This window comes from Diospyros lotus, chromosome 7 (assembly GCF_014633365.1).
Source record: "Diospyros lotus cultivar Yz01 chromosome 7, ASM1463336v1, whole genome shotgun sequence".
NCBI classification, from domain to species: domain Eukaryota; kingdom Viridiplantae; phylum Streptophyta; class Magnoliopsida; order Ericales; family Ebenaceae; genus Diospyros; species Diospyros lotus.
The window spans coordinates 5,802,142-5,829,810 of NC_068344.1; the positions used below are offsets into that span (position 1 = coordinate 5,802,142).

Sequence of the window (27,669 nt, forward strand, 5' to 3'; positions counted from 1 at the left end):
GAAGTAACTAATTATGATTAAAATGTCATGCGAGTATATACATAGCATAGGAAATAAGAAATGTCTTGTGAAAATTAAATGTGAGAAATAGTTATAAAAATGTGAAAACGGTATGATTTTTAAGATGATTCCAATCATAAAAATATTTGAATGACATTTAAAAGAGTAACGCTAAGAAATGTTTTTGTGAATGAAAAACATTTGAATGGGAAGTGAGGAATGATGATGTTGAAACATAAATAACAAAGTCAAACAACATGAATATAGAAAACAAGCCACGTGAACACAATAATTTTTAAGTGGTTTAGCCAACATACCTAGTCCATTAAGGATATTAGTTTGTACAGGTTTAACTATAACCTCCACTTTTACAAGTTAAATAGGAACCTCGACTTTTACAAGCTGAGCAGTAACTTCCACTTTTACGGGGCTAAGTAAAAACCCCAACTTTTACAGTTTAAATAGTAACCTTCACTTTTCATGAGGTAAGTAGGAACCCCTGCTTTTATGGGTTAAGCAGTAACCTTTTGCATGAGCATTTTACACACTTAGCTCAGTCACAACCAAGACATTGTTTTTCAAGGTGCAAGCATAACCTTTACAACTTTCACAGTATATGTGAAGAATTTGTCAAGAGAAAAATATAAGATGTTATAATAATATCAAGTATTTTCTTGAGCAAAAGAGAGTTAAAAGAATAAATGAATGAAGCACTCAACTCTTTTTATCCTAAATCTAGTTTAAAAGATATGCATGAAATCTCACCAAATAAATACTTAAAGAGTGATCATAGAAGATAAACTAGAAGAATCATTCACTCAAGCATAGTAAACTGGTCTAAAAAAATTTAGCTTGTTGTAAGGATTAGCTTGACTTAGCACAACAGCCACAACCCTCATGGCTGGCTGATCATCAGCTATTTCCTCTTTGAAGTTCTTGTCCTTTTATAGAAGTTTAAGGCTTGAATTTAGCATTGATACTTGCACACACTCATAACTTCTTTTATTTAACCAATAACGATTACATTTATTAGAAACCATATGCATATTATAAAGATAGGCATTAAGTATACTTGCATAAATATATTTTAATTTTTTTTTTTATAAGAGAACACTGTTAGACTTCATAGGATAAAAAAATAAAGCTCTAACGGTCGAATTGTCCTCTTTTTGCTTCTTGAGTAACGATTATAAAATTTGCAATCAGATGCTTGTTACTCAACTAACTCCTGGAGATACTCGACTAATATACGAGCATACTCAATTGGATATCTCGTGTAATTTGTTAGAACGGGAGGTGCTATGGCACACACTAAGAGGGGGGTGAATTGGCTATTTTAAAAATCTTGATAAGACTTGAAATCTTTTTGACCCAATTGAGGTTTTAGTGATTTAAAACATTAAACATATGAAATGACAAATATAAAGCTCAATGAATGTAAAAGCAAGAAGGATAAATGACATAAAGAATTTATAGTGGTTCGGTTTAAACCAAGCCTAATCCCACTACCTTAGCTCCCACTAAGGATTTTGAACCAATTCACTAAAACCTCATACTTACACAAGTAGGCCCTCTAGCTACACAAGCTAGGAAATGCAACCTCCTACTTAAATCAAATAGGCCCTCTAGTTACACAAGCTAGGAAAACAGCCCCTTGCTTCAACGAGCAAGTCCTCTAGCACAAATCTAGGAAAATAAGAATGATACAAATGTAAAGAGAGAAGCTAAGAGTTAACACTCTTAATTACAAGTTCTCTCACAATGAAAACAAGGCTTAATAATTAATTTACAATAATAGAACAAAGCCTTGCATAGAAAAATATAACAATGAAAGCACAGAGAACATTGTAAGCACGAATAAAATGATTTGTAATATTTAGATCATCTCATTTCCGTCCATTAGTCTTCTCTTGATCATCCATGACATGTATATATAAGTGTCCCACAAAGTTGAAGAGAAATATAACCGTTTGGAGCTGTTGGGATTTGTAAAACTAGCCGTTGGAAGCTTTCTGCAAAACACATAGTCGACAGAAGAAAATGCATAGTTGACTATTTTTACAAATAAAACAAAACATAGTCGACAGACAAAAACGCATAGTCGACTATCTTATAACACAAAAATTCCATAGTCGACAGATACATATGCACAGTCGACTATTGCAAAAATGTGAAGAAAATTTTGAATTTTATGAACAAAAATAGTCGACAGATGAAAAGCCATAGTCGACTATCCTTATATGATAGTCGACAGATTCAAAAATAGTCGACAGATGCCTTAAATAGTCGACAGATCAAATCAGCATAGTCGACTATCCTTATAACATAGTTGACTATTTTTAGGCATAGTCAACAGTATTAAACCACATAGTCGACTATCCTTTTGAAAACATTGAAAACTTAATAAATCCTCATTTTGATCTTTTGAAAGCAAGTTGAGATTATCAAAAGTATATTTTGAAACAAAACCTCACTCAACCATACTCAATATTTCTTCCATAGGATTTTATACCTTGCTTCAAAAATCATATATTACAAATTTGTTTTCTCATTCATATAATCCATAGAGATTGATTTTCATATAGTCATTATCAAAACTATTTTATTATCAAGAGTAAAATATCATAATTGATTATAAGAAGCCTCACTCGAGTATGATCAACTCATTACTCGACTGATTCAGAAGCCACATAGACTTTGCATTAAGCACTCAACTACTAGACTAAGTTCACTCGACTAACACAAGTATATACTCGAGTACAAATAACTGATACTCGATTAAATCTAAACATAGAGATTTAGCCAGATTTAATTCAACCTTTACTCGACTAACATATATAGATACTCGATTGATAAAAATACTTTTAGTCGATTGATGAGAAGAATATACTCGACTAAGGAGATGCTTGAAATTTTGATACCAAAAAAGATACTCGATTAAAAGAATATGCTCAGATTTCAATACTCGATTTTCCAAAAGCTTACTCGAGTGGAGAAAGATCCATACTCGATTATAAAAGTATCATATTCGATTGAGTTTTAACAAACATATCTTTTATAAGAACATACTTGAGTATGTTTTTATGATACTTGATTGAAATATATCAATACTCGATTAATATGAAAAATAAATTGAGCAATACTCAATTGACTCAAAAATCATTTTAAGATTGAAAACAAGTTTAGAAGTTTTAAAGATTATTTAAATACTTTGTCTTCAAAGCCTTCAAAAATACATATAATTAGTTGAACAAAAGACTCTTATATTTAGCCAGTTTTCGAAAATATTTTCTCGAGAGCTTTTCATTATGCTCGATTGACACAAAATATGTGTTTTCGTTGTTTTGAAGAATATAAGGCTATATAAGCCTGAAGTTTTTCATTTTATGAAAAATATTTTCATAAGCTACATACAAAACACATTGATCAAATCATGCTCGACCTATATAAAATACATTTTGACTAATTTGAATGATATAAGTACATAAATTTATTGAAAATATATATTTTTTAAATTATTTTTTCATAAATCAAAATATAAAATTCTCAACACACTTATTTTTCACCATTGTCTGAATTGTGCGATTAGACCCCAATAGTACATAGACTAATGGAGTAACATGTTAATTCATCCTTTATGTTGGTTGAGCTTCCTCCATCCGGTTCATCTCCCTTAACTCGTGATCTTGATTTGGATATAACTTTTCATTAAGCTACTCGCTTGGTGTACTACTCAACATACCATTTCAAATTTAATTTGTTAATTATTCTTCTTCATCATATTGCTTTTATCTCTTCCTTATTTTATTTTATTTTTTTTTGTAGCCATTGGTAATGTAACACCCAAGAATTTTTTTTTTGAATTTTGAAATAATTTTATCTCGCAAGAATTAAATTGCATTAAGTCATTTTGTATAGCTAAATTTTTATCTTGTAAGAATTTCATCTCTTATGTGAATGTAAGGAACGATTTTTTTTTTTTTTTTTTTTTGGGGGGGGGGGGGGCATCCTTATAAGAAGGACATAAGTTAGAGGGAGATTGAATAGAAAGAATAGGTGAAGAAAGAGTGACTATATGTGCATCAAATCATGAAAGACATGAATTCATGACTTTTGAAAATTGCATATGAAATAAAAGAAGTCATTTCTTTACATACACATTGCTATGGTCATAGGGTTGACATGGTGTCATGAGAAGTAAAACATTTATCATGGGTGAACCTTTGAATTGTGCCCAAACACCAATCTTGCAAGTTGGTCATCTTGTTAAAGGTTATAATTAAAGGCTACCTTTCAGACAGTGTCGTATATGAGATTTTGAGGCCCTGAATTAGAAATATAAAAATGGGTCCCTAAATCATAGTATATATTCAAATTTTATTTTTTTATAATAAAATATCAAAAAAATAAATAAATATTCATACCATATCAAATAATAAAATAATTTTTTTTCAAAATAATCAATTAAAAACTAATCTTTTTACAATTTTGAAGGCAAAAATATCAATCAAATTAACATAATCAAATTGTTCGAATATTTTTTTTAATAGACAACATAGTCTATTCATTCAATCTCTTTTATCACATAGTATATCCCAAATGGTCAACTATTGTGCATGTATCTTAGCCCATTGTCTGATCAACTAATACAACATTTTAATCTATTTATGTATTGTAATTAATCCTAACTTTTAGACAATACTAAATCAACAACATCAACAAATATATATATATATAACAAGTTTAGGGTTGAGCAGGAACTAAACCCAATTGGTTGTGGCATTATAAAAGTATTAAAATAAAAAACAATTATTGAGTCTTAACTATAATAAAGAAAAGTACTAATTTACAAAGGTCAAATTTTGAAGGAGGAGAGACTTTATACAAGGGCAAAACTATCATTTTAAAATAGGGGAAAAATGGTCAATTTATCCCCAAATTTATGGGCCCCCTAAATTGGCAGAATTTCTGATCCCTGAGACAACTGTCTCTTGTGCCACACTGTAGGTTCGGGCCTACTTCCATAGGTCACTAAACTAATCTTTGGCTTATACGTACTTCAAGTACTAAACTAACTTTTTAGCCTATATATTACGTAATCATTATCTTACTCATAAAATAACTATGTAATACAGGGTATTACACTAACTTTATTTTTAGAGAATATACAATTATTATCTCTTTTTTTTAGTCCTAAACACTTTCACTAATTGTTGGTAAATATATTGTATTTTGACATATTTCATCAATTAATAAAATTATTTCGAGTTTAAAAATAAGGTGCAATAAATGATAGAGTTGTAACTTGTGAGCTAATCATAAGAGTTGTGAGTTGGCTGCATTTCTAATTAATTTTGGACATATTTTGATTAATATCAATATTTCTCCTTTAATACGTGGCAATACGTTCATATTTATATTTTACTATTTAGATGAATCCCAAAGAGTGTAGCAATGTCAATCGAGTTATGATGAGATCATACTAATGAGATCAAAAGACTGATGCTTCATTCTTAAACTATTCTTGGTTATAGGACTATAGAGTGCGGCCTCTATAGTACCGTCAAAACCAGTACACACTATGCATGCTGGTAAGGAAGGTAGTTGATCTTATTGACTACTTGTGTGGTGACACTAATGCAAGTGTGTAGATGTTCATTGGTGAATGAATTCACTGAATGACTTAACTTGAGAACACTCAAATGGTAATTCTTACTAAATGTCAATTGGGAGTTCTATGTAACAACATGTGCTAGTAATCTCTTTTCCTCGGATACCACAATTATCTTGTATGAGGAGTGTCATGCTTTGATGCCACTGTATGGGGTCCAGTAAGATGAGTCCCTAATAAGGAGGTTATTGAGTATGATCCGAATCATACAAAAGTAGGTGAGTACGTAAGATGAAATCTATCGACCTTAGTAAGATTTAAAAGATATATGCCCTATGTGAATTATGAAGTCACAACTCGAGCAGTAGTTGGCCAATGCAGATAGTTGAGAATTAATAAGAATTATTAATTTGACTATAGGAGTTGTGGATTTAACATTCGTACACATAGTGTTGGTTATTAGAAGCTTGACATTTTACCATACTTCTAGACTATACCGGGGCATTATGATACAGGGATCGAATAGCACTGTAACTTGTCACGGAAAGGTTCATTAGAAGTGCTATTTGCATTTTATTATGATATGGGGGGCATGATACGTTGCTAGACGTTAATCTTGGTCTAAGGGCAAGATAATAATTTTTGTCATGAGATAAAATAAATTAAGGATCATAATTAAAGAGTTTTATTAGGAATAAGATTCTATAAATTGTCCTTTACCATCTTCATAGTGAATATATAAGGTCACACATGAACAAAGAAGAAGTTTCATGAAATTTTTAATGGGACTAAAAAATATTTTTGGGGCCCATAAGAATTCGTGGATTTTTGGGGTGAGCTAGCACTCACGAAAAAATTCACGGGATATCAACAAAATGAACAAAAAGTAAAACAAGGTAAAAAAAACCCACAAATGGGTTGGGCCTTGGCCCAACATGTTTATAACATACTTAGGCTTTCTATAAATCCCTAGTTTGACTAGGGTTTGAAAGGCTCTCCATTTTTTGCCTCATCCCCTTTGTTTTCTAGAGAGAGAAAGTGTGGTTTTTGTGAAAAACAAATTTTTTTTTCAAGTGTTGGATTAGATCTTGTATGGTTGATGTAAGGAGATCAAAGGGGCATGCTGATGGACATCTATTGAAGCTTCTCTTTGGTGTGGATCACTTATAGATGGTGGGTAATATCTCATGGCATAAATATTCATCCATTCTTCATCGGACAATCAAAATGTTTGATTTTTTGTTATATATTTTTTATTTTTGAAAGATTATATATTTGCAAACTAGATCTGGTCTCTTCGGGTTTCAAGTTTAGCCAAAAAGTTGGGTTGATCCATTTTTTTTTAATTTTTTCACTATGTTGGGATCTAAGAAACCCAATAATAAATGTATTGTTCTTTAATTTGTAGATTTTTTGGTAATTTATCTTTGTTTTTTATTAAAAAAATATGTGAAGTAATAATTGTTACATTATTAGCCTTTGAGAATAGAATAATCAAGAAGAATTCATTACCACACACAATGCCACCATAAATAATGGTGTCTGTGAGAATCGATACTTACATTGTGGTGTAAAACATTGGAGATAATGCGGAGTTAAAAAAAGAAAAATACAACATGAAAGTTACGATATAATGTCTCAAAATATTGTCTTCAAAATGACATTTTATTGAATTTTTATAACAAAATTATCTTCTACCTTACGTTTTAATTTATCACTACAAATTCTTTTATATAATTGTTTAATCTTTTGCTAAAGAAAATACCTTTCCTCCAAGAATTTTCATACCAAAGCATGTCATGACAATTGCTTTTAATTTGACATCAAAAGTTGACTTTTAGTAGAGAATTAATTATTACTTTTAGTGGCAAAATTGTCAACTATCTTTAGAAACATAACTTGCTATGACAATATTTGTGTCATAACAAAGTACTTTATAACGATAAAGTTTTTGCTATAATCTCTTTTCACTCTATACGTCTGATTATATTAACATTTTTATCATTATTTAACATCTGTTAAAAAATTTTAAATGACCAAACTACCCTCTCCTTACTTTCTCTCTCTTTTTATTTCGCCATGAATTAGGTCACTACAGAAGAAAAAGACCATATGCCTCCAATCACCGAAAGAAAAAGGAGGTATTGTCATCTAATAGTGATTATAATTCTAACATGCACACTTAAAAGGAAAGACAAAGAAAGAGACGAGAGAAAGAGAAAGACAAAAATATAGAGGAGAGACTCGAAAATAAAATAATCAATTTGTCCAATTATTAATATCTAAGTACTCTTTGTTATTGTTTTACTAAAGTTTAGGGATTCTTTGCGCAATTTACTTTTAAGGTTTATGATAAAAATTATTGTGTCGTCATATATTTCAATTTTTGGTTCTATTTGTTTGGATGTAAAATGTTTGTCACTATAAAATAATTTTTAAATGAAAATATTTTATATACAGAGATATTTTTATTTTATCTTCTCTTATTTTGTATACATGTGAAAATGATTTTATTTTTTAACATTAAAATAATCTATTTTCATTATTTTGTTCCCCTCATTTATACAAGTAGTATTTCCACAGCCTTCACACCTCATCAAACCCAACACCCATTGCACTTCTTCTCCTCCACCTTCAAATTCTATGATGAGATGTGTTGAAAAGATCTCTCACGAAAGGTGAAGAATGACTTATTGAATAAATTTGATTTGATAAGGTATTTTTGTCTTTTAGCATAGAGATATTGTTTCATGTTTTTGATAATCAAACATTAAAAAATAGATAAAATATTTTCCTAAAAGACATTTTCAAACAAAGAAAGGGCATTTATGCTAAAGATTTTCCTATTAAATACAATTATGACAATTATCATAATTTGCCACTAAAACATAACTTTTAAAGATAAATTAATTTTTTTTTTTTGTAAATAAGATGTATTAACAAAAAAAAAATGTGAAAACATCTACACAATCAAAACCAAAGCATATCCCAACCCACAACAATATCAAGAAAAGACAAACACTAGCCTCCAAAGACACAGTCAAGTGGTAAAAGAGGGGGTTGTAAAGATGCAGTCATACTAAAGACTGTTAGTGTGGGATCGATTCTTAGGGGAAATAATTTTTTTTGAGGGTGGTCTTTGGTAAGTGTTAGTGGACGCAGCCTCAAACCCTAACCATTTAGGCATATCCCTTGATTTACCTCTCTCGTGATGACCCAGGGACGGATTCGGCGAGGGATGCAAGTGATGGCACGTAATCCAAAACAAAAAAGAAAAAGAAAAGAAGGGATCAAAACATGGAATAAATACAAAATATACTAAAATCTCTTGACGAGAAAGACATGACTCTATTCACATCTTCTAAGCAGTGGAAAACCCAAAAATTGAGATCGAGATAATTGGTATGAAGAGATCTTGAAATCAGCTATAAAGCTCGTGGATAAAAATTGTTTAAGGGGTCCAAATATAACTTTTTAGTGATGAAAATTATGTCACCATATATTCCAAATTCCTATGCCAAATTTAATCATCTAATTTATTCACTAAAACTTCTTTTAATGATGAATTAATTAAGCTTTGTTGAGAAATTGTCGAATGCCTCAAAGCACAACTTTTTTGTGATATATAGTTCCCTATTTTCGTTACAACAGACCAACTTTTTGTTGGCAATATAAGTTTCTTTTAGTGGATTCACATTGAAAACTAGCCATAGATCCAAAAAATATCTAAACCTGAAACATTTGAGAGGTTTGCGGCTCTTGCGCTTTGTTAGTTTGCCCCAAAATAGACAACAATTGTCGCTTTCAATCTCAAACAGTTGGCCTGGTGTATGAACTGAACACACCAAGATAACAGCTTTACTTCTATACTGTTTCTTCTTCCAAATTCCAACTTCAAATAAACCCAAATTTATTTGGCTCGTAAATTACGGATTAGACGAAGTCAAGTCTAAACTAATTAGCTGCCATCAGTGGAAACCAAACTCAAGTTCTCGCTTAAGTCATTCATAATGTGGGATATATACACACACACACACACACACATATATATACATGCAGTCGATCTAAAGCCATAAAAGAACAAAACTGAGGTTTCCATGAATGGAATCCTAAACTTTGATTAACTGCAAATTAAACATTAAATTAAGCAAACCCATATATCGATCTCTCATGGAATTGATGGATATTGATTAACATGGAACTTGGTTCATGGCTCTGAGATCGATCCCATATGTCGTCGTCCCAGGCGACGTCGCTGTAAAGCGTGTTGTAAGCCTCGCCGGCCAGATACTCTATACCCTATGACGGGCACCCGAACGCCCCCCACGACATTTGCTCGTCCGCGGCGCTCTTAAGGTTTATGATAAAAATTATTGTGTCATTATATGTTTCAATTTTTGGTTCTATTTATTTGGATGTAAAATGTTTCATTATTAAATAATTTTAAAATGAACATATTATTACTACAATATCACTATGATGATATTACTACTACAATAGTGATATTACTGTAATAATTTTTTAGTATTAGGTATTTATTTATAGATCTACTACTCATTTATATATATACAAAAAAAGATCAACTTGTACAAATCTATATTCTGATTAGAAAATGAATCGCGAAAATAAATCTTAATACGTCATGAAAAAAGCATAGGTAACAAGATCTGAGTCAGCATATCTTTATTGAGTTTAATGACTCCACATTTATCAATGTACTTATATCTATTTAAATCAAGAGTACTCGCATCATCTAAGATTGCTTGCATCTTCTCCTAAAAATCAAGATAGTGAATTTGGACCATAAGTCTCAGCGAGACAAATTTGGATTTGCTGCATCTAGGCTAAACAAACTATTGGGTTGGATCTAGGTTGGGATTTGTCAAATCTCGATAGATCTGGACAGGCAAAGCTTGAAAGGCCAACAACTATGGCCAACTCTTTGATGATGATGATACGTGACTATTGGAGAAGACGAAGGCGAACAGACAGAATTGTCGGTGATCGAAGAAGAAGATGGCAACCAAAAGAACGAATAGTTGAAGATAGTGGCAAATGGCACAAGAGCCATCTTCGACAATGGCAAAAAGCACAAAGGTCAACAGTTATAGCAACTACTGGAGATGATTGAAGGCAAAGGAGATTCGATGGCTGAGACAGGGATAATGTCGACCAAAGAAGACCAATGCGACAATTGGAAACGACCAATCACTAGCAAAGGCGAAGACGAAGATGATGATCGAAAAAGATGCATCGATTGAAGGAGGCACAAGAATAGTCACGATGATTGAAAACGGTGAGTGATGTAGTTGATGGCAACTACAACAGGACTAATGTCGGTTGGCGATGACTAGCAAATCGGTGGGTAACAACAATCGATGATGATAGAGTACAAGCGATTGACGGTGACGATGATGACAGCAAGAAACCTAGGTGACAAAAAAGATGAAGAATTTCATATTTGACGATTGAGACCTGTCAAGATGCTCATGGTTTGATTCAACAGGTTTGATATTAGTTCGTATGAATTTAGAATTGAAAACAAACTACGATCAAAGTATCGAATACTAAAACGAACACAAAAGTTATAGATAAAAAACCTAAATTAAAAAAAAAAACAAAGGTACAAATAATTTATTCACTAAAGTCTCTTTTATTGATGAATTAATTAAGCGTTGTTGACGAAATTGTCAAATGCCTCGAAGCACAACCTTTTGTGATAGCTCCCTATTTTCGTTATAACAGACAAACTTTTTGTCAGAGTCTTTATGGCAATATAATAATTTCTTTTAGTGGATTAACATTGAAAATTAGCCATAGATCCGAAAAATATCTAAATGTGAAACTTGCGGCTCTTGCGCTTTGTTAGTTTGCCCCAAAATAGACAACAATTGTTGCCTTCTGTGTGCTGGATATAAATATATTTGCCCCTATTTTTAAAACATACATAAAGCAGGCTGTTTCAATCTCTAACAGTTGGCCTAGTGTATGAACTGAACCCACCAAGATAACAGCTTTACTTCTGTTTCTTCTTCCAAATTCCAACTTCAAATAAACCCAAATTTATTTGGCTCGTAAATTGCGGATTAGACGACGTTAAGTCTAAACTAATTAGCTGCCACTTAGACTAATTGGCTGCCATCAGTGGAAACCAAATTCAACTTCTCGCTTAAGTCATTCATCATGGGATATACATATATACACACACACATATATATATACACACATACATGCAGTCGATCTAAATCCATTAAAAGAACAAAACTGATGTTTCCATGAATAGAATCCTAAACTTTGATTAGTAACTAAAACTGAAACTGCAAATTAAACATTAAATTAAGCAAACCCATATATCGATCTCTCATGGAATTGATGGATATTGATTAATTTGGAACTTGGTTGATGGCTCTGAGATCCCATATGTCGTCGTCCCAGGCGACGTCGCTGTAAAGAGTGTTGTAAGCCTCGCCGGCCAGATACTCTATATCCCATGATGGGCACCAGAACGCCCCCCACGACATTTGCTCGTCCGCGGCGCTCCACCACCGTGCCTCCGCCTCCTCCTCTGCCGCCACATGTTCCCGGCGGCACTCCCTCTTCTTCTTCTCCTCCTCCTCAACCGCCGCCACCGCTTTCTCCTCCTCCCTCCTCTTGGCCTTCCTCGCCGGCGGCCTGCTCTCTCCCGTACTCCTCTGCCTCTTCATGTTCCTGGGTGCAGATATTTTCTCTAGAAGAGTGGAAACTTTTGCCCAGAAACATGAGGTGTCTGAGAGAACAGGACATGGGATTTGGGAACCCTTATAGCCCCTTCCCCTCGGGAAACTGCACGCTTTGGAGGGAAACTAAATGACAAAAATGTCCCCCCATCGAATAGCCTTTCTGGTGGGTAAAGGCTAGGGACCATATGGTCGTTCGGATCATGCTGGGGCAGAAGGTGGCCCAATTCAGTGAATATCCAGAGATCCCCGCACAGTTCGGTGAGGAAGTGTCAGGTGAACGTCGGCATGGATTGGTCAAAAGGGTGAGTTGCTGCCATGAGGCATAAAATTATTGGGTCTAGTTATTGATGGAGCCGTGACGAGAAAGGCAATGTTAGGCAGCTCAGATCCTAGGTTGGGTAAGGGGCGACGTACAGGTGGTGCCTTTTCTGAGCGGCCTCTCGCGAATTCCCAGAAGCCAAGGGCAAGATGCAGTGTCTTAGAATTTTAACCTAACTTTTAGACGCTATAGTTTAAATAAATAAAAGCCTTAATGCATACTCTAACCCTTAATAATTAAAAATATGATAATTACTTTTTAACGTGTAAAATATTAATATTTTATATTTAATTATTAAAAATCTTTATATATATAAAAGTATAATAGTTTACAAAAGATTTTTTTCTCTCAAAACTTGTATCAATTACTAAAACTAGCAGTAATTAAATGCTTGTATTTTTTAATAAATTAAAAATAATAAAAAAAAATTAAACATGAGCTTGGAAGACTTATAACTTAATTTTAAAGTCAATTAATGTTCTCATTAATTAATTTCTCAATTAATTAAAAATAAGTATTTTTTATCAATATTATTAATTAAAAATATTTATAATATTATTTTTTATTAATTCCTCAATTAATCCCTCAATCAATCAAAAATAAATATTATTTCTTAAAAATATAAATAAATAATTTAAACTATTAATTAAGTCATAAAAAATTATTCATTTGTGTAAAATAAAAATAATTTGTATTTAGTATTTATTATTCCAAAACAATTGGAGATCTCCTATAAAGTATTTTGAAACTTTTCATTATTAATTAAATAAATATTATTAATACAAAATTTGAATAGACAATTTAAATTATTAATTAAGTCATGTATGGATATATAATTTCTCAATGAATTAAAAATAAATATTTTTTATAAATATTGTTAATAAAAAATATTATAATATTATTTTTTATTAGTTCCTCAATTATTAAAAAATAAATATTAATATATGAATTTTTCAATATTAATTAAAATTTAACAAATCACATTTGCAAGACTATGCAAGAAAATTAATACATAGTGAAAGAAAAATAAGTCAAAATTCATATTTTCAAAATTTTGTTATTACTGCGAAAATTAAATTTCAAGATCAAAAATTAAAAATTTTAAATAAATTTTTAATTAGCATTGAAAAATCCATGTTTCCTCACATTTAGAAGTTTTAATTTATATTTATATTTATAATTTATAAATAAATATATAATATAATAAATAATTTTATTTTAATAATTAATCAATCACTACATTTAATTTAATGCAAGATTAATCTATGAGTTTTTCAATACTATTTAAGATTTAAGATATTGCATTTTCAAGACTAATATATAATTTTTTTAATATTAATTAAAATTTAATTTTTAAATTTATTGTGATTACACCTCACGTGCATCGCACGAGTGAACACTAGTTATTATTTTAAATCTTTATTATGACGAAATGTTAGGGCATATATGAATACATTTATTTTCGTAAGTGACACATTACGTGAACAAGCGATTAACAGTATTTGAATAAATTAACTAATACGTCATAATCTCACAATAATTAAAAAATATATCATTTTATCACTGATGTGCAAAATATTAAAGTTTTATATCTCAATTTTTAAAAATTATTAGTTTTAATTTTTTATCTTAAAACACAAAAAGGATATAAAAAAGAAAGTAAGAGAGAGATGAAACCGAGTTCAATAAAAAATAAATAAAGGAGATTAATTCTATCATATTTTTTGATTGAGAATAGAAGAAGGTAATATTTTTGGAGTTAATGATCCAGATATTTAAGTATTTGAAATTTAGGATTTTTTTTTAATTATGCATAATTTGGTCTTTTCCCATCAAGGTAAATTTTAATTTGATACGTTTTATTGACACGGTCTTTTTATGATATAGTACCTTTTTTTTTTATGTGTATGTCCTACGTGACATAAATAACAACTTTATTTTCTAATAATTGAGATATAGAATTTTGATGTTTTGAACATTAGAGACCAAACACCGTATTTTTTAATTATTAATGAAGTGCAACAAACAAGTCTACTAATTCAAATATTGTCAACTGGTCATCTAGGTGGTGTCACTCGTTGAAATGAGTAGAAATGAGCAAATGTTCGATTAAATCGAATTAACTGAACCGAATTGACTAAACTTTTTGATCAGTTTGATTATTTTATTGAAATGGTTCAATTTGACTATTTATTGCAGAAAGTTTAGTTTTTGATTTTCGATTCGATTTTTTTTGTCGGAGTAACCGAACTAATCAAAGTATAAAACGATATCGTTTTGATATTTGCAAAACATCATTTTTTGACTGGCCGCATGCAAATGAAGAAGAAGAAAGATACTGACTAAAACGAACCCAACACCCAAGTTCTTCGAGAGAGACCAAGACCAAGAGAAAGAGACCGACAAACTAAACCCTAATTGGAACCAAAACCCTACCGTTAGTCCGTCGCCATCAGTAATCCCCTTTGTTTCCTTTCCTTTTACCATCAGCCGTTAGCCATTTTTTACTTCGTCGTCCCCTTCGTTAAACCCACATCGACGATCCACACCGATGACCAACTTGACCCACATCATTTCTTCACTCCCTTGTTTTTTCTTTTCCTTGTGCTTGGACAATCAACCCACACTGAAGATTGACCGTCAATAGAGGTTACTATCAACAATTAGGTTAGGGTTTAGTATTTTTCAAATTTTTTTGGCTTTTAGTTAGGTTAGTTTCTTAATGTATTTCCTTTGTTTGCGTTGCAAGTTTTTCGTTGTCTCAAGAGGGTTAGGGTATTCTCTTGTATGATTTTTTTTTCTTTTAATTTATCGAGAAAGTGATTGCTTGCATTGTTTGAAATTCATTTCTTGTTATTAGAAAGAAATGGACTACTGGGGTAAATCACACCAAAGATGTAACGCCCCGTAAATGCTAATTTAATTTAATTTTGGGGTAATTTAAATTAAAAGAAATATTAAAATAATTTGTTGTGATTTAATAAAATTTACTTATGTGATTTTAAGGAAATAAGAAATTAAAATAATTAATTAATTTGTGTTAGGAATTTCTGGAATTAGAGAAAAATTAAAATAAATCAAGTTGTGGGATTTTTAGAAGTTTCGGGCATTTCTGTAATTAATATAGGGGGCGAGAGTGTAATTAATGGAAGTTGTGGGGTGCTGGCTTGAATCGCGGAAGAGGGAAAAAGTCACCTTAAATATAAGTTAAAACATATATAGGTTGAATGAGGCGTGTGGCGCGGCTGGACACGGGCGCGCGTGCGAGGCAGGCAGTCGAGGGATCGAAAAGCGGGGGGGCAGCTGTGCGCGAGGGCTGATTTTTAATCAGCCAAGCACCCCAAAACGACGTCGTTTTGGGGTGAAGGCGGTGGCCGCCCCAGCGCTGCCACGTGGCCGCGCGCTGGCCACTCATTTTGGCCAATTTAAGGCCGAATTTTGCCCGATTTCGAGCGTGAATTTGAACAGCAAGCAGTAAGGAAAATTGCAGAAAAGCAGCAGCAGCTCGCGGGAGAAATTGAGAATTTTGAGCTTCAAAAATTGGATTAAACTCCGTTTAATCCCTGATTTAATTATCTAGGTATGTAATTAAACTAGTAATTAATATTCTCTGCGGTTGAAATTTTATTTGGAGCCCAATTTTATTAATTTTGTCAATAATTGAAATATTGCAGTTTGTATAACTTTGACCGTGTTTGGTCAAATTGAGCTTAAGGCTATCTCCGGAAAGGCAAGTTCTATATACCCTCATTGTCGATTCTTTCGATGTCAATTTATTTGGCCTCCCTTCGTTAGATTTGGCTGTTAATAAATTATGGAATTTAAACGGTGTGTTTAATAATTTAATTTATTAACCTGGTTTCGAGGGTATTAATCGTTGGTTGCCTACGGGGGTTTGTATCACCCCCAATTCTATGGGAATGATGTCGTACTCACCCGGGGCTAGGTTCTTAGCTGTCGGGTATTATTATGGATTTTCGGTTATTTATTGGCTAGAACGGTTGGGCAGTGGGGGCAAGGGTTAGCCGTTCGGTGACGGTGAAACTGTTGTATGGTCTATTTTAGGCCGTCAGATGGTCTCTCCTGGTCACTAACCGCTGACCGGTGTCAGGCACTGCTAACCTACTCTACCGTTATGTGATTATAGCATGCCTGATTATTTCATTTTTGTTGCATGGTTTGGTATGCACATGGGTTCGGGCTGCATGATGGGATCATCATGATTTGGTTATGCTTGATCACGGACATTTTAGATTGGTCAGGTTGCATCCAGCACGAGCATATGCATCGCGTGTGATTTACTACGTGGGCGGAGCATGGCTTGATGCCTGGATGTATGGGCGCCTTGTATCACGTTGGTGCTCATTACGCCTTGCATTTTATATGCATTGCATGGTTACTGGTAGTTATTAGTTCTCGGACGGGAGTACCGTTCTGAGGGAGCCTTTGGCTCGGCTGTCGGGAGTACCAGCAGGGATACGGGTGACGGGAGTACCGACCCGGGACAGTGCGCATAGGTTTGTGGTGATTTATGTTGCCTTTCAGGGCAGCGGCAGGTTGGTATGGGACTTGGGTGCTAGGTGTTCTATGTGGGCCCCAAGGACCGGTATATGTTTTATTATGCGGCACTGTTGCGTTGTTGCGTCACATGACTTGTGTGTACATGTGGGTTTATATTTGGGGTGATCTTCTCTTCCGTTTCGTTTACAGCTTTCATTTTCATATAAACTTGCTGAGTCTTGCGACTCACCTTGCTTTCTATCATTCCAGGTAAGGGTAAGGCTAAAGTCGAGGGCGAGGACCGTGCCACTTAGCAGTCGGCCGCGTTGGTAAGGTGTACAGTTAGCTGCCCCCGTCATCTCTGATGTTTTGCTAGAGTCGTTGTCTTTTATTTTTGACTGTGCCAGGTCGTCATTTGTACCTCCTATTGTTGGCACAAGGTCTGTATGTATTTTTATATACTTCATGACCGCTGTATCAGCGGGGTGCTTGTGGGCATGCATGTTTACCGTTTTGCTTCCGCTGTTAAATTTCTTATTTATGCATGCTAGGGCATTTTTGTCTTTTGTCTATTCCTCTTCCCTGCTGTGAGCGCACTCGTTTGGATAGACCGGGCGGTTGGGATATCCGAGCGGGGTTGCCTACAATGTTGGTATCAGAGCGTCATTGAGTCAATTTGGGGGACAAGTAACTGTACACCAAGGTTGTTAGGTAGAGTTAGAGTGTCAGGTCGTGTCCTTAATTTCGAAGTGCGTTCTAATTAATTTTGGTTATGTAGGACTCATGGACGCACGCCGTGGACGAGGTCGTGGTAGACCACCGATGCGAGGTAGAGGGCACCTTGTTCCTACTCCTGAGGTACAGGCGACAGATACAGGAGATGAGAGACAGCCAGGGCCTCCGGACATGCAGGAGACATTGGCAGGTCTTCTACGGGCTGTAGACGTACTGGCGGCATCTCAGTTACGTCAGGAGCGCAGTCACGATGGTAGGACCGCTACGGTCCAGGCGTCACATTCAGGTACACCGGGAGCAGGGGACAGTTCTGGTGCCGCATTACTTAAAGACTTTATGGCCCTACGTCCACCAGAGTTTAGTGGAGGTGTCGACACGACAGAGGCCAAGGATTGGCTATTGGCTGTGGAGAAGCATCTACGATCTATAGGCTGTGCAGAGGCCCATAGAATTCGATTGGGAACCTTCCTGTTGCGAGGAGACGCTAAGCGATGGTGGGAGACCACCAGACAGCGATATGGTGATGGAGGCCCGACATGGGCACAGTTTGTCGCGGCATTCAATGAGATTTATATACCGGCTTGGGTCAGAGAGCAGAAGGTGTTCGAGTTTGTTGACTTACAGCAGGAATGGCGTTTGCGGTGATAGCCGCCGAGGCAGCTGAGGGCAGTGATACGGTACAAGGTATACTTTCTTTTTATGGTCACGATGCACGTGCCTTATTTAATACAAGTTCTACCCACTCTTTTATAGCACCCCATTTGTTGCATAAGATCCCGATCCCGTGTGACCCCTTACCATATGATTTATCTGTTTCGACACCGGGAGGGATGGTATTGTTGGGGAGTGAGATGGTTAGGGATTGCGAGATAGGGATTCATGACCGGGTATTTTTGGGAGATCTTGTTGTTTTGGCGATCTAGGATTTTGATTTGCTGTTGGGTATGGATTGGCTCTCACAGCACTATACTCGAGTTGATTGTCGTCGGAAGGTAATTTCATTTGAGCACCTGGGGAGACCAGTTGTTACATACCGAGGTGTAAAGCCTGTGGTGACTACGCCGATGATATCGGTTATGCACGCCGAGAGGCTTATACGACGTGGGTGTGAAGCTTATTTTGCATTTGTAACCGTGATAGCTGGGGAGAAGAAGGAGTTGGCTGCCTATCCTGTGGTGCGAGACTTTCCAGATGTGTTCCCAGATGAGTTGCCGGGACTACCACCGCACCGGGAGATTGATTTTGCAGTCGATCTGTTGTCAGGTACGCAGCCTATTTCCAAGACTCCTTACCGTATGGCTGCTAATGAATTAAAAGAACTTAAGGTACAGTTGCAAGATCTTTTGGAGAGGGGGTTTATTCGACCGAGCACATCGCCATGGGGGGCTCCAGTATTATTTGTGCGTAAGAAAGACGGGTCTATGCGACTGTGTATAGACTACCGGCAGCTTAATCAGGTAACAATTAAGAATAAGTACCCCTTACCCCGTGTGGATGATTTACTAGATCAATTACGTGGTGCATCAATATTTTCCAAAATAGATTTGCGGTCAGGTTATCATCAGGTGCGAGTCAGAGATGAGGATATTGCGAAGACCGCATTTCGTACACGTTACGGCCATTATGAGTTTGTGGTCATGCCATTTGGGCTGACCAATGCACCTGCGGTATTTATGGATCTGATGAATAGAGTATTCAAGGAATACTTGGATTCTTTTGTCATAGTTTTCATTGACGACATCCTAATTTACTCACCGAGCCCTGAGATACACGAGGCGCATCTGAGCGTGGTTCTGTAGAAGCTCAGAGATGAGCAGTTATATGCCAAGTTTTCGAAATGTGAGTTTTGGCAGACCCGAGTGGTATTCTTGGGACACGTGGTCTCAGGTGAGGGTATCTCAGTAGACCCAGAAAAGACTAGAGCCGTGATGGATTGGCCGAGACCGATGACAGTGACGGAGATTCGGAGTTTTCTTCGACTTGCCGGTTATTATCGACGATTCATAGAAGGCTTTGCACGGCTTGCATCACCCATGACGAAGTTGATGAGGAAAGGCGTCAAATTTATTTGGGACGAGTCTTGTGAGAGGTCTTTCCAGGAGTTGAAGCGGCGTTTGACTTCGGCACCAATACTGACGATACCCAGGTGTGGTGAGTTATTTACTATATATAGCGATGCCTCGTATGCAGGGTTGGGATGTGTTTTGATGCAGGACGGCCGAGTGAATGCTTATGCATCCAGACAGTTGAAGAGGCACGAGGATAATTACCCTACACATGATCTGGAGTTAGCGGCCGTAGTGTTTGCTTTGAAGATTTGGAGGCATTATCTTTATGGTGAGAGAGTCCAGATTTACACTGATCACAAGAGCCTTAAGTACCTCTTTTCACAGAAGGAACTCAATATGAGACAACGTCGTTGGTTAGAGCTGCTTAAAGATTATGATTGCGAGATCCTCTATCACCCAGGTAAAGCCAATGTGGTAGCAGATGCACTGAGTCGCCGTGGAGCATCAGTTGCAGCTATGATGGTGCAGGAGTGGTTCTTACTGGAGCAGATGAGCGATCTTACTATCTCTGTGGCACCAGACAATCCTACACTCTATTGTGCTGCCATGAGTATCCATTCAGATCTAGAGGGTCAGATTCGCGATCGACAGCGACAGGATGTGGAGCTTGGTGAGATTATGGCTGATATGGAGAGATTTGGGTCATTGGGGTACAGCCAGAGGGACAATGGTTTGCTATTGTTTCGTGGGCGGATTTGCGTGCCTAGTGACAGTGATATTAGGCAGAGGATCCTAGAGGAAGCTCATCGTTCTCCCTATACTATCCACCCTGAGGCGACGAAGATGTATCAGGGCTTACGGCGCCAATATTAGTGGAGCGGCATAAAGAGGAGCGTAGCAGAGTTTGTATCTCGATGTTTAGTGTGTCAGCAAGTCAAAGCTGAGCACCAGAGGCCCGCGGGATTGTTACGACCTTTATCTGTGCCGGAGTGGAAATGGGAGCGCATAGCTATGGATTTTGTCTCAGGATTGCCACGATCTATTCGGGGATTCGATTCGATATGGGTGATTATCGATCGATTGACCAAATCAGCGCACTTTCTACCTGTCAAGAAGACCTATCCTATTCATCGACTGGCCACGTTATACATTGACGAGGTGGTGAGACTGCATGGAGTCCCATCTAGCATTGTGTCAGACAGGGATCCTCGATTTACCTCACGATTTTGGGAGGCGTTGCAGAGTGCTATGGGGACCCAGTTGACTTTCAGTACAGCTTTCCATCCTCAGACTGACGGGCAGTCGGAGCGGACCATACGGACTTTGGAAGATATGCTCCGCGCCTGTGTATTGGATTTCTATGGGAGCTGGGATGACCATTTGTCGCTAGTGGAGTTTGCCTACAATAATAGCTTCTAGGCCAGTATTGGGATGGCACCATTTGAGGCGTTGTACGGGCGACCATGTAGATCACCGCTTTGTTGGACCGAGATTGGGGAGCGAGCATTGCTTGGACCGGAGTTGGTAGAGCAGACATCAGAGAAGATCCAGTTGATTCGGGCTAGGATGAAGGCAGCTCAGGACCGTCAGAAGAGTTATGCTGACAGACGACGCCGGGATTTGGAGTTTGAGGTGGGTGATCATGTTTTTCTTCGGGTTATGCCGATGAGGGGTGTTCGACGCTTTGGAGTATCTGGCAAGTTGAGTCCTTGCTATGTGGGACTGTTTGAGATATTTGAGCGAGTCGGACCGTTGGCTTATCGATTAGCTTTACCTCCTCAGTTAGCCCACGTACATGATGTCTTTCATGTTTCTATGCTTCGTAAGTATGTGGTAGATCCCGGGCATGTTATTGATTATCATCCTCTCGTGGTGCAAGAGGATGCGTCATATACCGAGTTGCCTGCTAGCATTGTGGATCAGAAAGAAAAAGTGCTTCGCAACCATACAATTCCCTACGTTAAGGTCCAGTGGCAGTGGCATACCCCTGAAGAGGCTACTTGGGAGCTAGAGGAGGAGATGAGGCGACTTCATCCTCAGTTGTTTGCCTAGCCAGGTACGAATTTCGGGGACGAAATTCTTTTAAGGGGGGGAGGATTGGTAACGCCCCGTAAATGCCAATTTAATTTAATTTTGGGGTAATTTAAATTAAAAGAAATATTAAAATAATTTGTTGTGATTTAATAAAATTTACTTATGTGATTTTAAGGAAATAAGAAATTAAAATAATTAATTAATTTGTGTTAGGAATTTCTGGAATTAGAGAAAAATTAAAATAAATCAAGTTGTGGGATTTTTAGAAGTTTCGGGCATTTCTGTAATTAATATAGGGGGCGAGAGTGTAATTAATGGAAGTTGTGGGGTGCTGGCGTGAATCGCGAAAGAGGGAAAAAGTCACCTTAAATATAAGTTAAAACATATATAGGTTGAATGAGGCGTGTGGCGCGGGTGGTCGCGGGCGCGCGTGCGAGGCAGGCGGTCGCGGGATCGAAACGCGGGGGGGGGGGCAGCTGTGCGCGAGGGCTGATTTTTAATCAGCCAAGCACCCCAAAACGACGTCGTTTCGGGGTGAAGGCGGTGGCCGCCCCAGCGCTGCCACGTGGCCGCGCGCTGGCCACTCATTTTGGCCAATTTAAGGCCGAATTTTGCCCGATTTCGGGCGTGAATTTGAACAGCAAGCAGTAAGGAAAATTGCAGAAAAGCAGCAGCAGCTCGCGGGAGAAATTGAGAATTTTGAGCTTCAAAAATTGGATTAAACTCCGTTTAATCCCTGATTTAATTATCCAGGTATGTAATTAAACTAGTAATTAATATTCTCTGCGGTTGAAATTTTATTTGGAGCCCAATTTTATTAATTTTGTCAATAATTGGAATATTGCAGTTTGTATAACTTTGACCGTGTTTGGTCAAATTGAGCTTAAGGCTATCTCCGGAAAGGCAAGTTCTATATACCCTCATTGTCGATTCTTTCGATGTCAATTTATTTGGCCTCCCTTCGTTAGATTTGACTGTTAATAAATTATGGAATTTAAACGGTGTGTTTAATAATTTAATTTATTAACCTGGTTTCGAGGGTATTAATCGTTGGTTGCCTACGGGGGTTTGTATCACCCCCAATTCTATGGGAATGATGTCGTACTCACCCGGGGCTAGGTTCTTAGCTGTCGGGTATTATTATGGATTTTCGGTTATTTATTGGCTAGAGCGGTTGGGCAGTAGGGGGCAAGGGTTAGCCGTTCGGTGACGGTGAAACTGTTGTATGGTCTATTTTAGGCCGTCAGATGGTCTCTCCTGGTCACTAACCGCTAACCGATGTCAAGCACTGCTAACCTACTCTACCGTTATGTGATTATAGCATGCCTGATTATTTCATTTTTGTTGCATGGTTTGGTATGCACATGGGTTCGGGCTGCATGATGGGATCATCATGATTTGGTTATGCTTGATCACGGACATTTTAGATTGGTCAGGTTGCATCCAGCACGGGCATATGCATCGCGTGTGATTTACTACGTGGGCGGAGCATGGCTTGATGCCTGGATGTATGGGCGCCTTGTATCACGTTGGTGCTCATTACGCCTTGCATTTTATATGCATTGCATGGTTACTGGTAGTTATTAGTTCTCGGACGGGAGTACCGTTCCGAGGGAGCCTTTGGCTCGGCTGTCGGGAGTACCGGCAGGGATACGGGTGACGGGAGTACCGACCCGGGACAGTGCGCACAGGTTTGTGGTGATTTACGTTGCCTTTCAGGGCAGCGGCAGGTTGGTATGGGACTTGGGTGCCAGGTGTTCTATGTGGGCCCCAAGGACCGGTATATGTTTTATTATGCGGCACTGTTGCGTTGTTGCGTCACATGACTTGTGTGTACATGTGGGTTTATATTTGGGGTGATCTTCTCTTCTGTTTCGTTTACAGCCTTCCTTTTCATATAAACTTGCTGAGTCTTGCGACTCACCTTGCTTTCCATCATTCCAGGTAAGGGTAAGGCTAAAGTCGAGGGCGAGGACCGTGCCACCTAGCAGCCAGCCGTGTCGGTAGGGTGTACAGTTAGCTGCCCCCGTTTTCTCTGATGTTTTGTTAAGAGTTCTGACTCTCATTTTTGACTGTGCCCGGTTGTTCTTTGTATCTTTTATCGTTGGCACAGGTGTCTGTATATTTTTATATACTCCTTGACTGCTGTTCCAGCAGGGTACTTGTAGGCGTGCATGTATATTATTTTGCTTCCGCTGTTGTATTTTTCGTATGTATGCATGCCAGGGTATTTTTGTCTTGTGTTTGTTTCTCTTCTCTCATGTAGGCGCTCTCGTTCGGATAGACCGGGCGGTTGGGATATCCGGGCGGGGTTGCCTACAAAAGATCACAAAACTTTGGGGGCTTTTCTATTGTGGCCACTAAACTTTAATTTTTTGCGATGTGATCACTAACCTTGGAAATTTTTTACAATGTGATCACATTTACAATTTTTCGATAAGCTCCCTTGTCGGATTTGGTGACATGGTGTTGATGTGGCAACACATGTTGACTGTGCAATACCTGCCAATGAGATGCTACCACATGTCATTACAAACCCCCCATAAAACCCTTTCTCATTCTCTCTCTCTAAGTCTTCTCTTCCTCGCCTAGTGACTTCTCATCTCCTATCATCGTTCACATTTGTTGTTCCAACCATTGCTAATGCCTCAATCTCAATTTACCTGTGTTGTTCCAGTCGTTGCCGCTAACGTATCCATCTTCTTTTTTCTCTCTTTGAGTCTTATCAGTCTCGTCTGCAATTTCTCCTCTCCTATCCCCATTTGCCGCCGCTAATGCCTCCATCGTTGTTGGCCTCTAACGTAGCCGCCATCAAATAATATATATATATATATGTGTGTGATATATATATAAATAATATATGCAATTGGGCCTGTTTTGATTTAATTTTCAATATTTCTAAAAATTTAAACTTCCCAAAATTTTCAAATATTATAAAAGTTTTAATAATCCAAACCTCTAATTGAGTAAATTTATTTATAATTGATTAATGTCTTTTTATACTCTAGTGAATATATTCCTATAATCAAGTAAGTATGAGTTGGATGCTGGCTAAGTTTTTGGTCTTAAGGTTAATCGAGTATCAAGTGTTTGTACTTGAGTAAAGATCTCTATTAGTCGAATAATCTTAGCCTTGTAATCGAGTGATTAATGCAAGTTTATGTGGCTCCCTATGTTAGTTAAGTAATGACTTGGTCACAATCGAGTAAGCCCTTCATATAATCGATTACATAGTATATCTAATTGAGTAAGGTGTTATATTAGTCGATAAGCCTAAAAGTTAGTCGCTTCAAAAAGCATAAGTCTGCCAGTGGTAGTGGTTCTACTAATGCGCATTCAGAATTTAATAAGTATTTCAGTGAAGTGTGCGAGGAGGAAAATGATGATTTTAACTTTTTGAATTGGTGAAAAGCTAATTGTCATCGATTTCCTATTCTATCATTTATGGCTTGTGCTGTGTTAGTAATTTCAGTTTCAATTGTTGCGTCTGAGTTTGTCTTCAGTACTGGGGTTTGAGTACTTGATCCATTTAAGAGTTCTCTATCTCTTAAAATTGTTGAAAGTTTGATTTATACGCAAGATTGGCTTCGGACATCTACCACCCCAATGAGTGTTGAAGAAAATTTGGATCATGTTGAAAAACTTGAAGAAGGTAAACTCAGTTTTACGTTTTTTCTAAATTTTAGTTCAATACTTGTTACTTTGAAATTAATTAATTAGTTAATTTTGCGTGTTGATTTTAGAATTGGCAAAAGTTACACTAAACAGCCCTGAACCTATGAAAATTGAAGATCTCATGCATTTGTAAGTACATATGTTTTCTACTATATTGTTGTTTATGTTTTAAATTTTGTTGTTGAGTTAATAGTTGTTGTATTGTTTTGTTCATATTGTCTACTTACATTGCTCTTCATTTTAGGTGTGGAATCATTTTAGTATTTCACATTGATCTGAATGAGCAGTTCGGTAAACGGTGTTGAAATTGTTGAAATTTTTTATTTGTTGAAACTGTTGTAATTTAATATTATGATTGTTGAACTCCTTGCTTATTTTATCATTTTTATGTTAACTATGAACTGTCTTGTAAGCTTGATTGTACTGTACTTCTTTAACAAGTATGAATTCTTGATATCTTATCTAAGCTTTTGATATCTTTGTTTGTTGTAAAATAGTTACCTCTTGATTTTTATGTTCTCATAGACATAGAAGCAAAAGCTACTACCACTTAGTCTTTTACTGTTTTACAGGTATGTTTTTTTACTGTAGTTCTTTGTTTGCTTCTCCGAATTTGTCATGTTCTGATCATATTGATTGACTCTGTGTTTCATATTGTTTGTGTGTTGTAGTTCTTCACTTCTTTGTATTATGACTATCCTCTTCTTAATGAGCATGCAGCTGTTGGCACTCCAGACTATTTGTATTATGACTAAGCAATTTTATTTGTCAATGGAGGTAAATTTTGAAAATGTGATGTTATTAATGCATTGGAGGTACAGTTTTTTAATTTTTCTAAAGGCTAATCAATATATTCCAAGCCCATGCTTTTCTCAGGATATCTGCAGTCCCATTGTGGTGTACATTCAAATCAGGATTGAAAGTGTTCAGCCCCTAAGTGATGATGTTGGTGTTCCCATTTGAAAGATATGAAACATTATTGAATCATTATCTCTATATCAGGCTGTTTTAACACAGCTGCTCGTAAATTTGAGAAATGAAGCTCAGCTCTCTCTAGGCAAGTTTCCACAATTGAAGATGTTCCAAGTTTGAGGATAGGCAACCATTCATCAGCTGTTTGGGTATGTCAAATGTTGCTATTACTGTTGGATAAGATAATAAATTTCTTTCTTTGAGGATAGGCAACCCTAAGTGATGCCATGTTGCTTAAGATAATAAATTTCTTTCTTTGGATTCCTCTATCTAGAAAATTGCTGTCATGCCATTATTTTTTGTCCCTGTTTGGTTATCTCCAGGTGTTTCCATCAATAAAATTGATGTCTTTGGGTATGATTCTTTTCCTCGTCCAAGGGGACAGATACTATATACAAAAACTAGAGGAGGTTGGCAATTCTGTGAAGGTAGTGCCTTATTGCAATATTTTTACTTTTTCTCCTACTCGAATCCATGGAGATTGTGATGGCTCTCTCATTACCAGATGCTTCTCTGGTGTTTGTTGCAGAGAGTACAGACTTCAATTGAGGAGCAACATCTGCAAACATCAGAACATGTAGATGTGTGTGTGTGAGCTGAGGGGGATTTCACCTTTTGGTCCCAAGAACATATAGATTAAGGTAAGGAGACTCCAAAAGGATAAGCCATGAGGAGTTGCCCCTGTGCCAGGTTCATTGTGTCTTCTTTATTCGGATTGATCACTGTTCACAGGTTTGTTTCCGCTAAATATTCTCATTTTCTTGTGATTTAACATGTACAAACATTTATTTCTCATAAATTTCAAATGCCTCAAATTATGTGGAATATTTTTTTCTGGTTATCCTGTTTTGCAATCATGAGTCTATCAATGTATCAGAATTTGGATAGCATCATCTAGGTTAAGCTGGTTATGTAAATTCTGCCATAAGTGCAATATATGATTTGCAATGAATAGTTGAGCTGGTTGTGTTAATTGGTTTATCATCTTACCATCTCTTTTGCTATTCCTCGGTTTCTCTTATGCATAATCGGTTTGTTCAATTCGTAATGTATGTCGGTTAGTTTTTTTTTTGTGTTACTTCGGTTTTTGGTTTT

General features: G+C 36.4%; 1 protein-coding gene and 1 long non-coding RNA gene across 3 annotated transcripts; one reads left to right on the forward strand and one right to left on the reverse strand.

Annotated features, from left to right (window-relative positions):
• Positions 1-11,842: 11,842 nt before the first annotated feature.
• Positions 11,843-12,466, reverse strand: LOC127806619 (uncharacterized). The gene has a single exon (XM_052344015.1). The coding sequence runs from the start codon at positions 12,313-12,315 to the stop codon at positions 11,995-11,997; it is 321 nt and encodes a 106-aa protein (XP_052199975.1). The 5' UTR covers positions 12,316-12,466; the 3' UTR covers positions 11,843-11,994.
• Positions 12,467-25,718: 13,252 nt separating this feature from the next.
• Positions 25,719-27,388, forward strand: LOC127806637 (uncharacterized). 2 transcript variants are annotated; one of them, XR_008024453.1, is made up of 5 exons: positions 25,719-26,174; positions 26,274-26,379; positions 26,479-26,723; positions 26,898-27,002; positions 27,104-27,388. It is a non-coding gene; the product is annotated as an uncharacterized LOC127806637 (long non-coding RNA). The 2 variants fall into 2 exon arrangements; XR_008024452.1 differs by having other exon boundaries at positions 25,719-26,379.
• Positions 27,389-27,669: the final 281 nt, after the last annotated feature.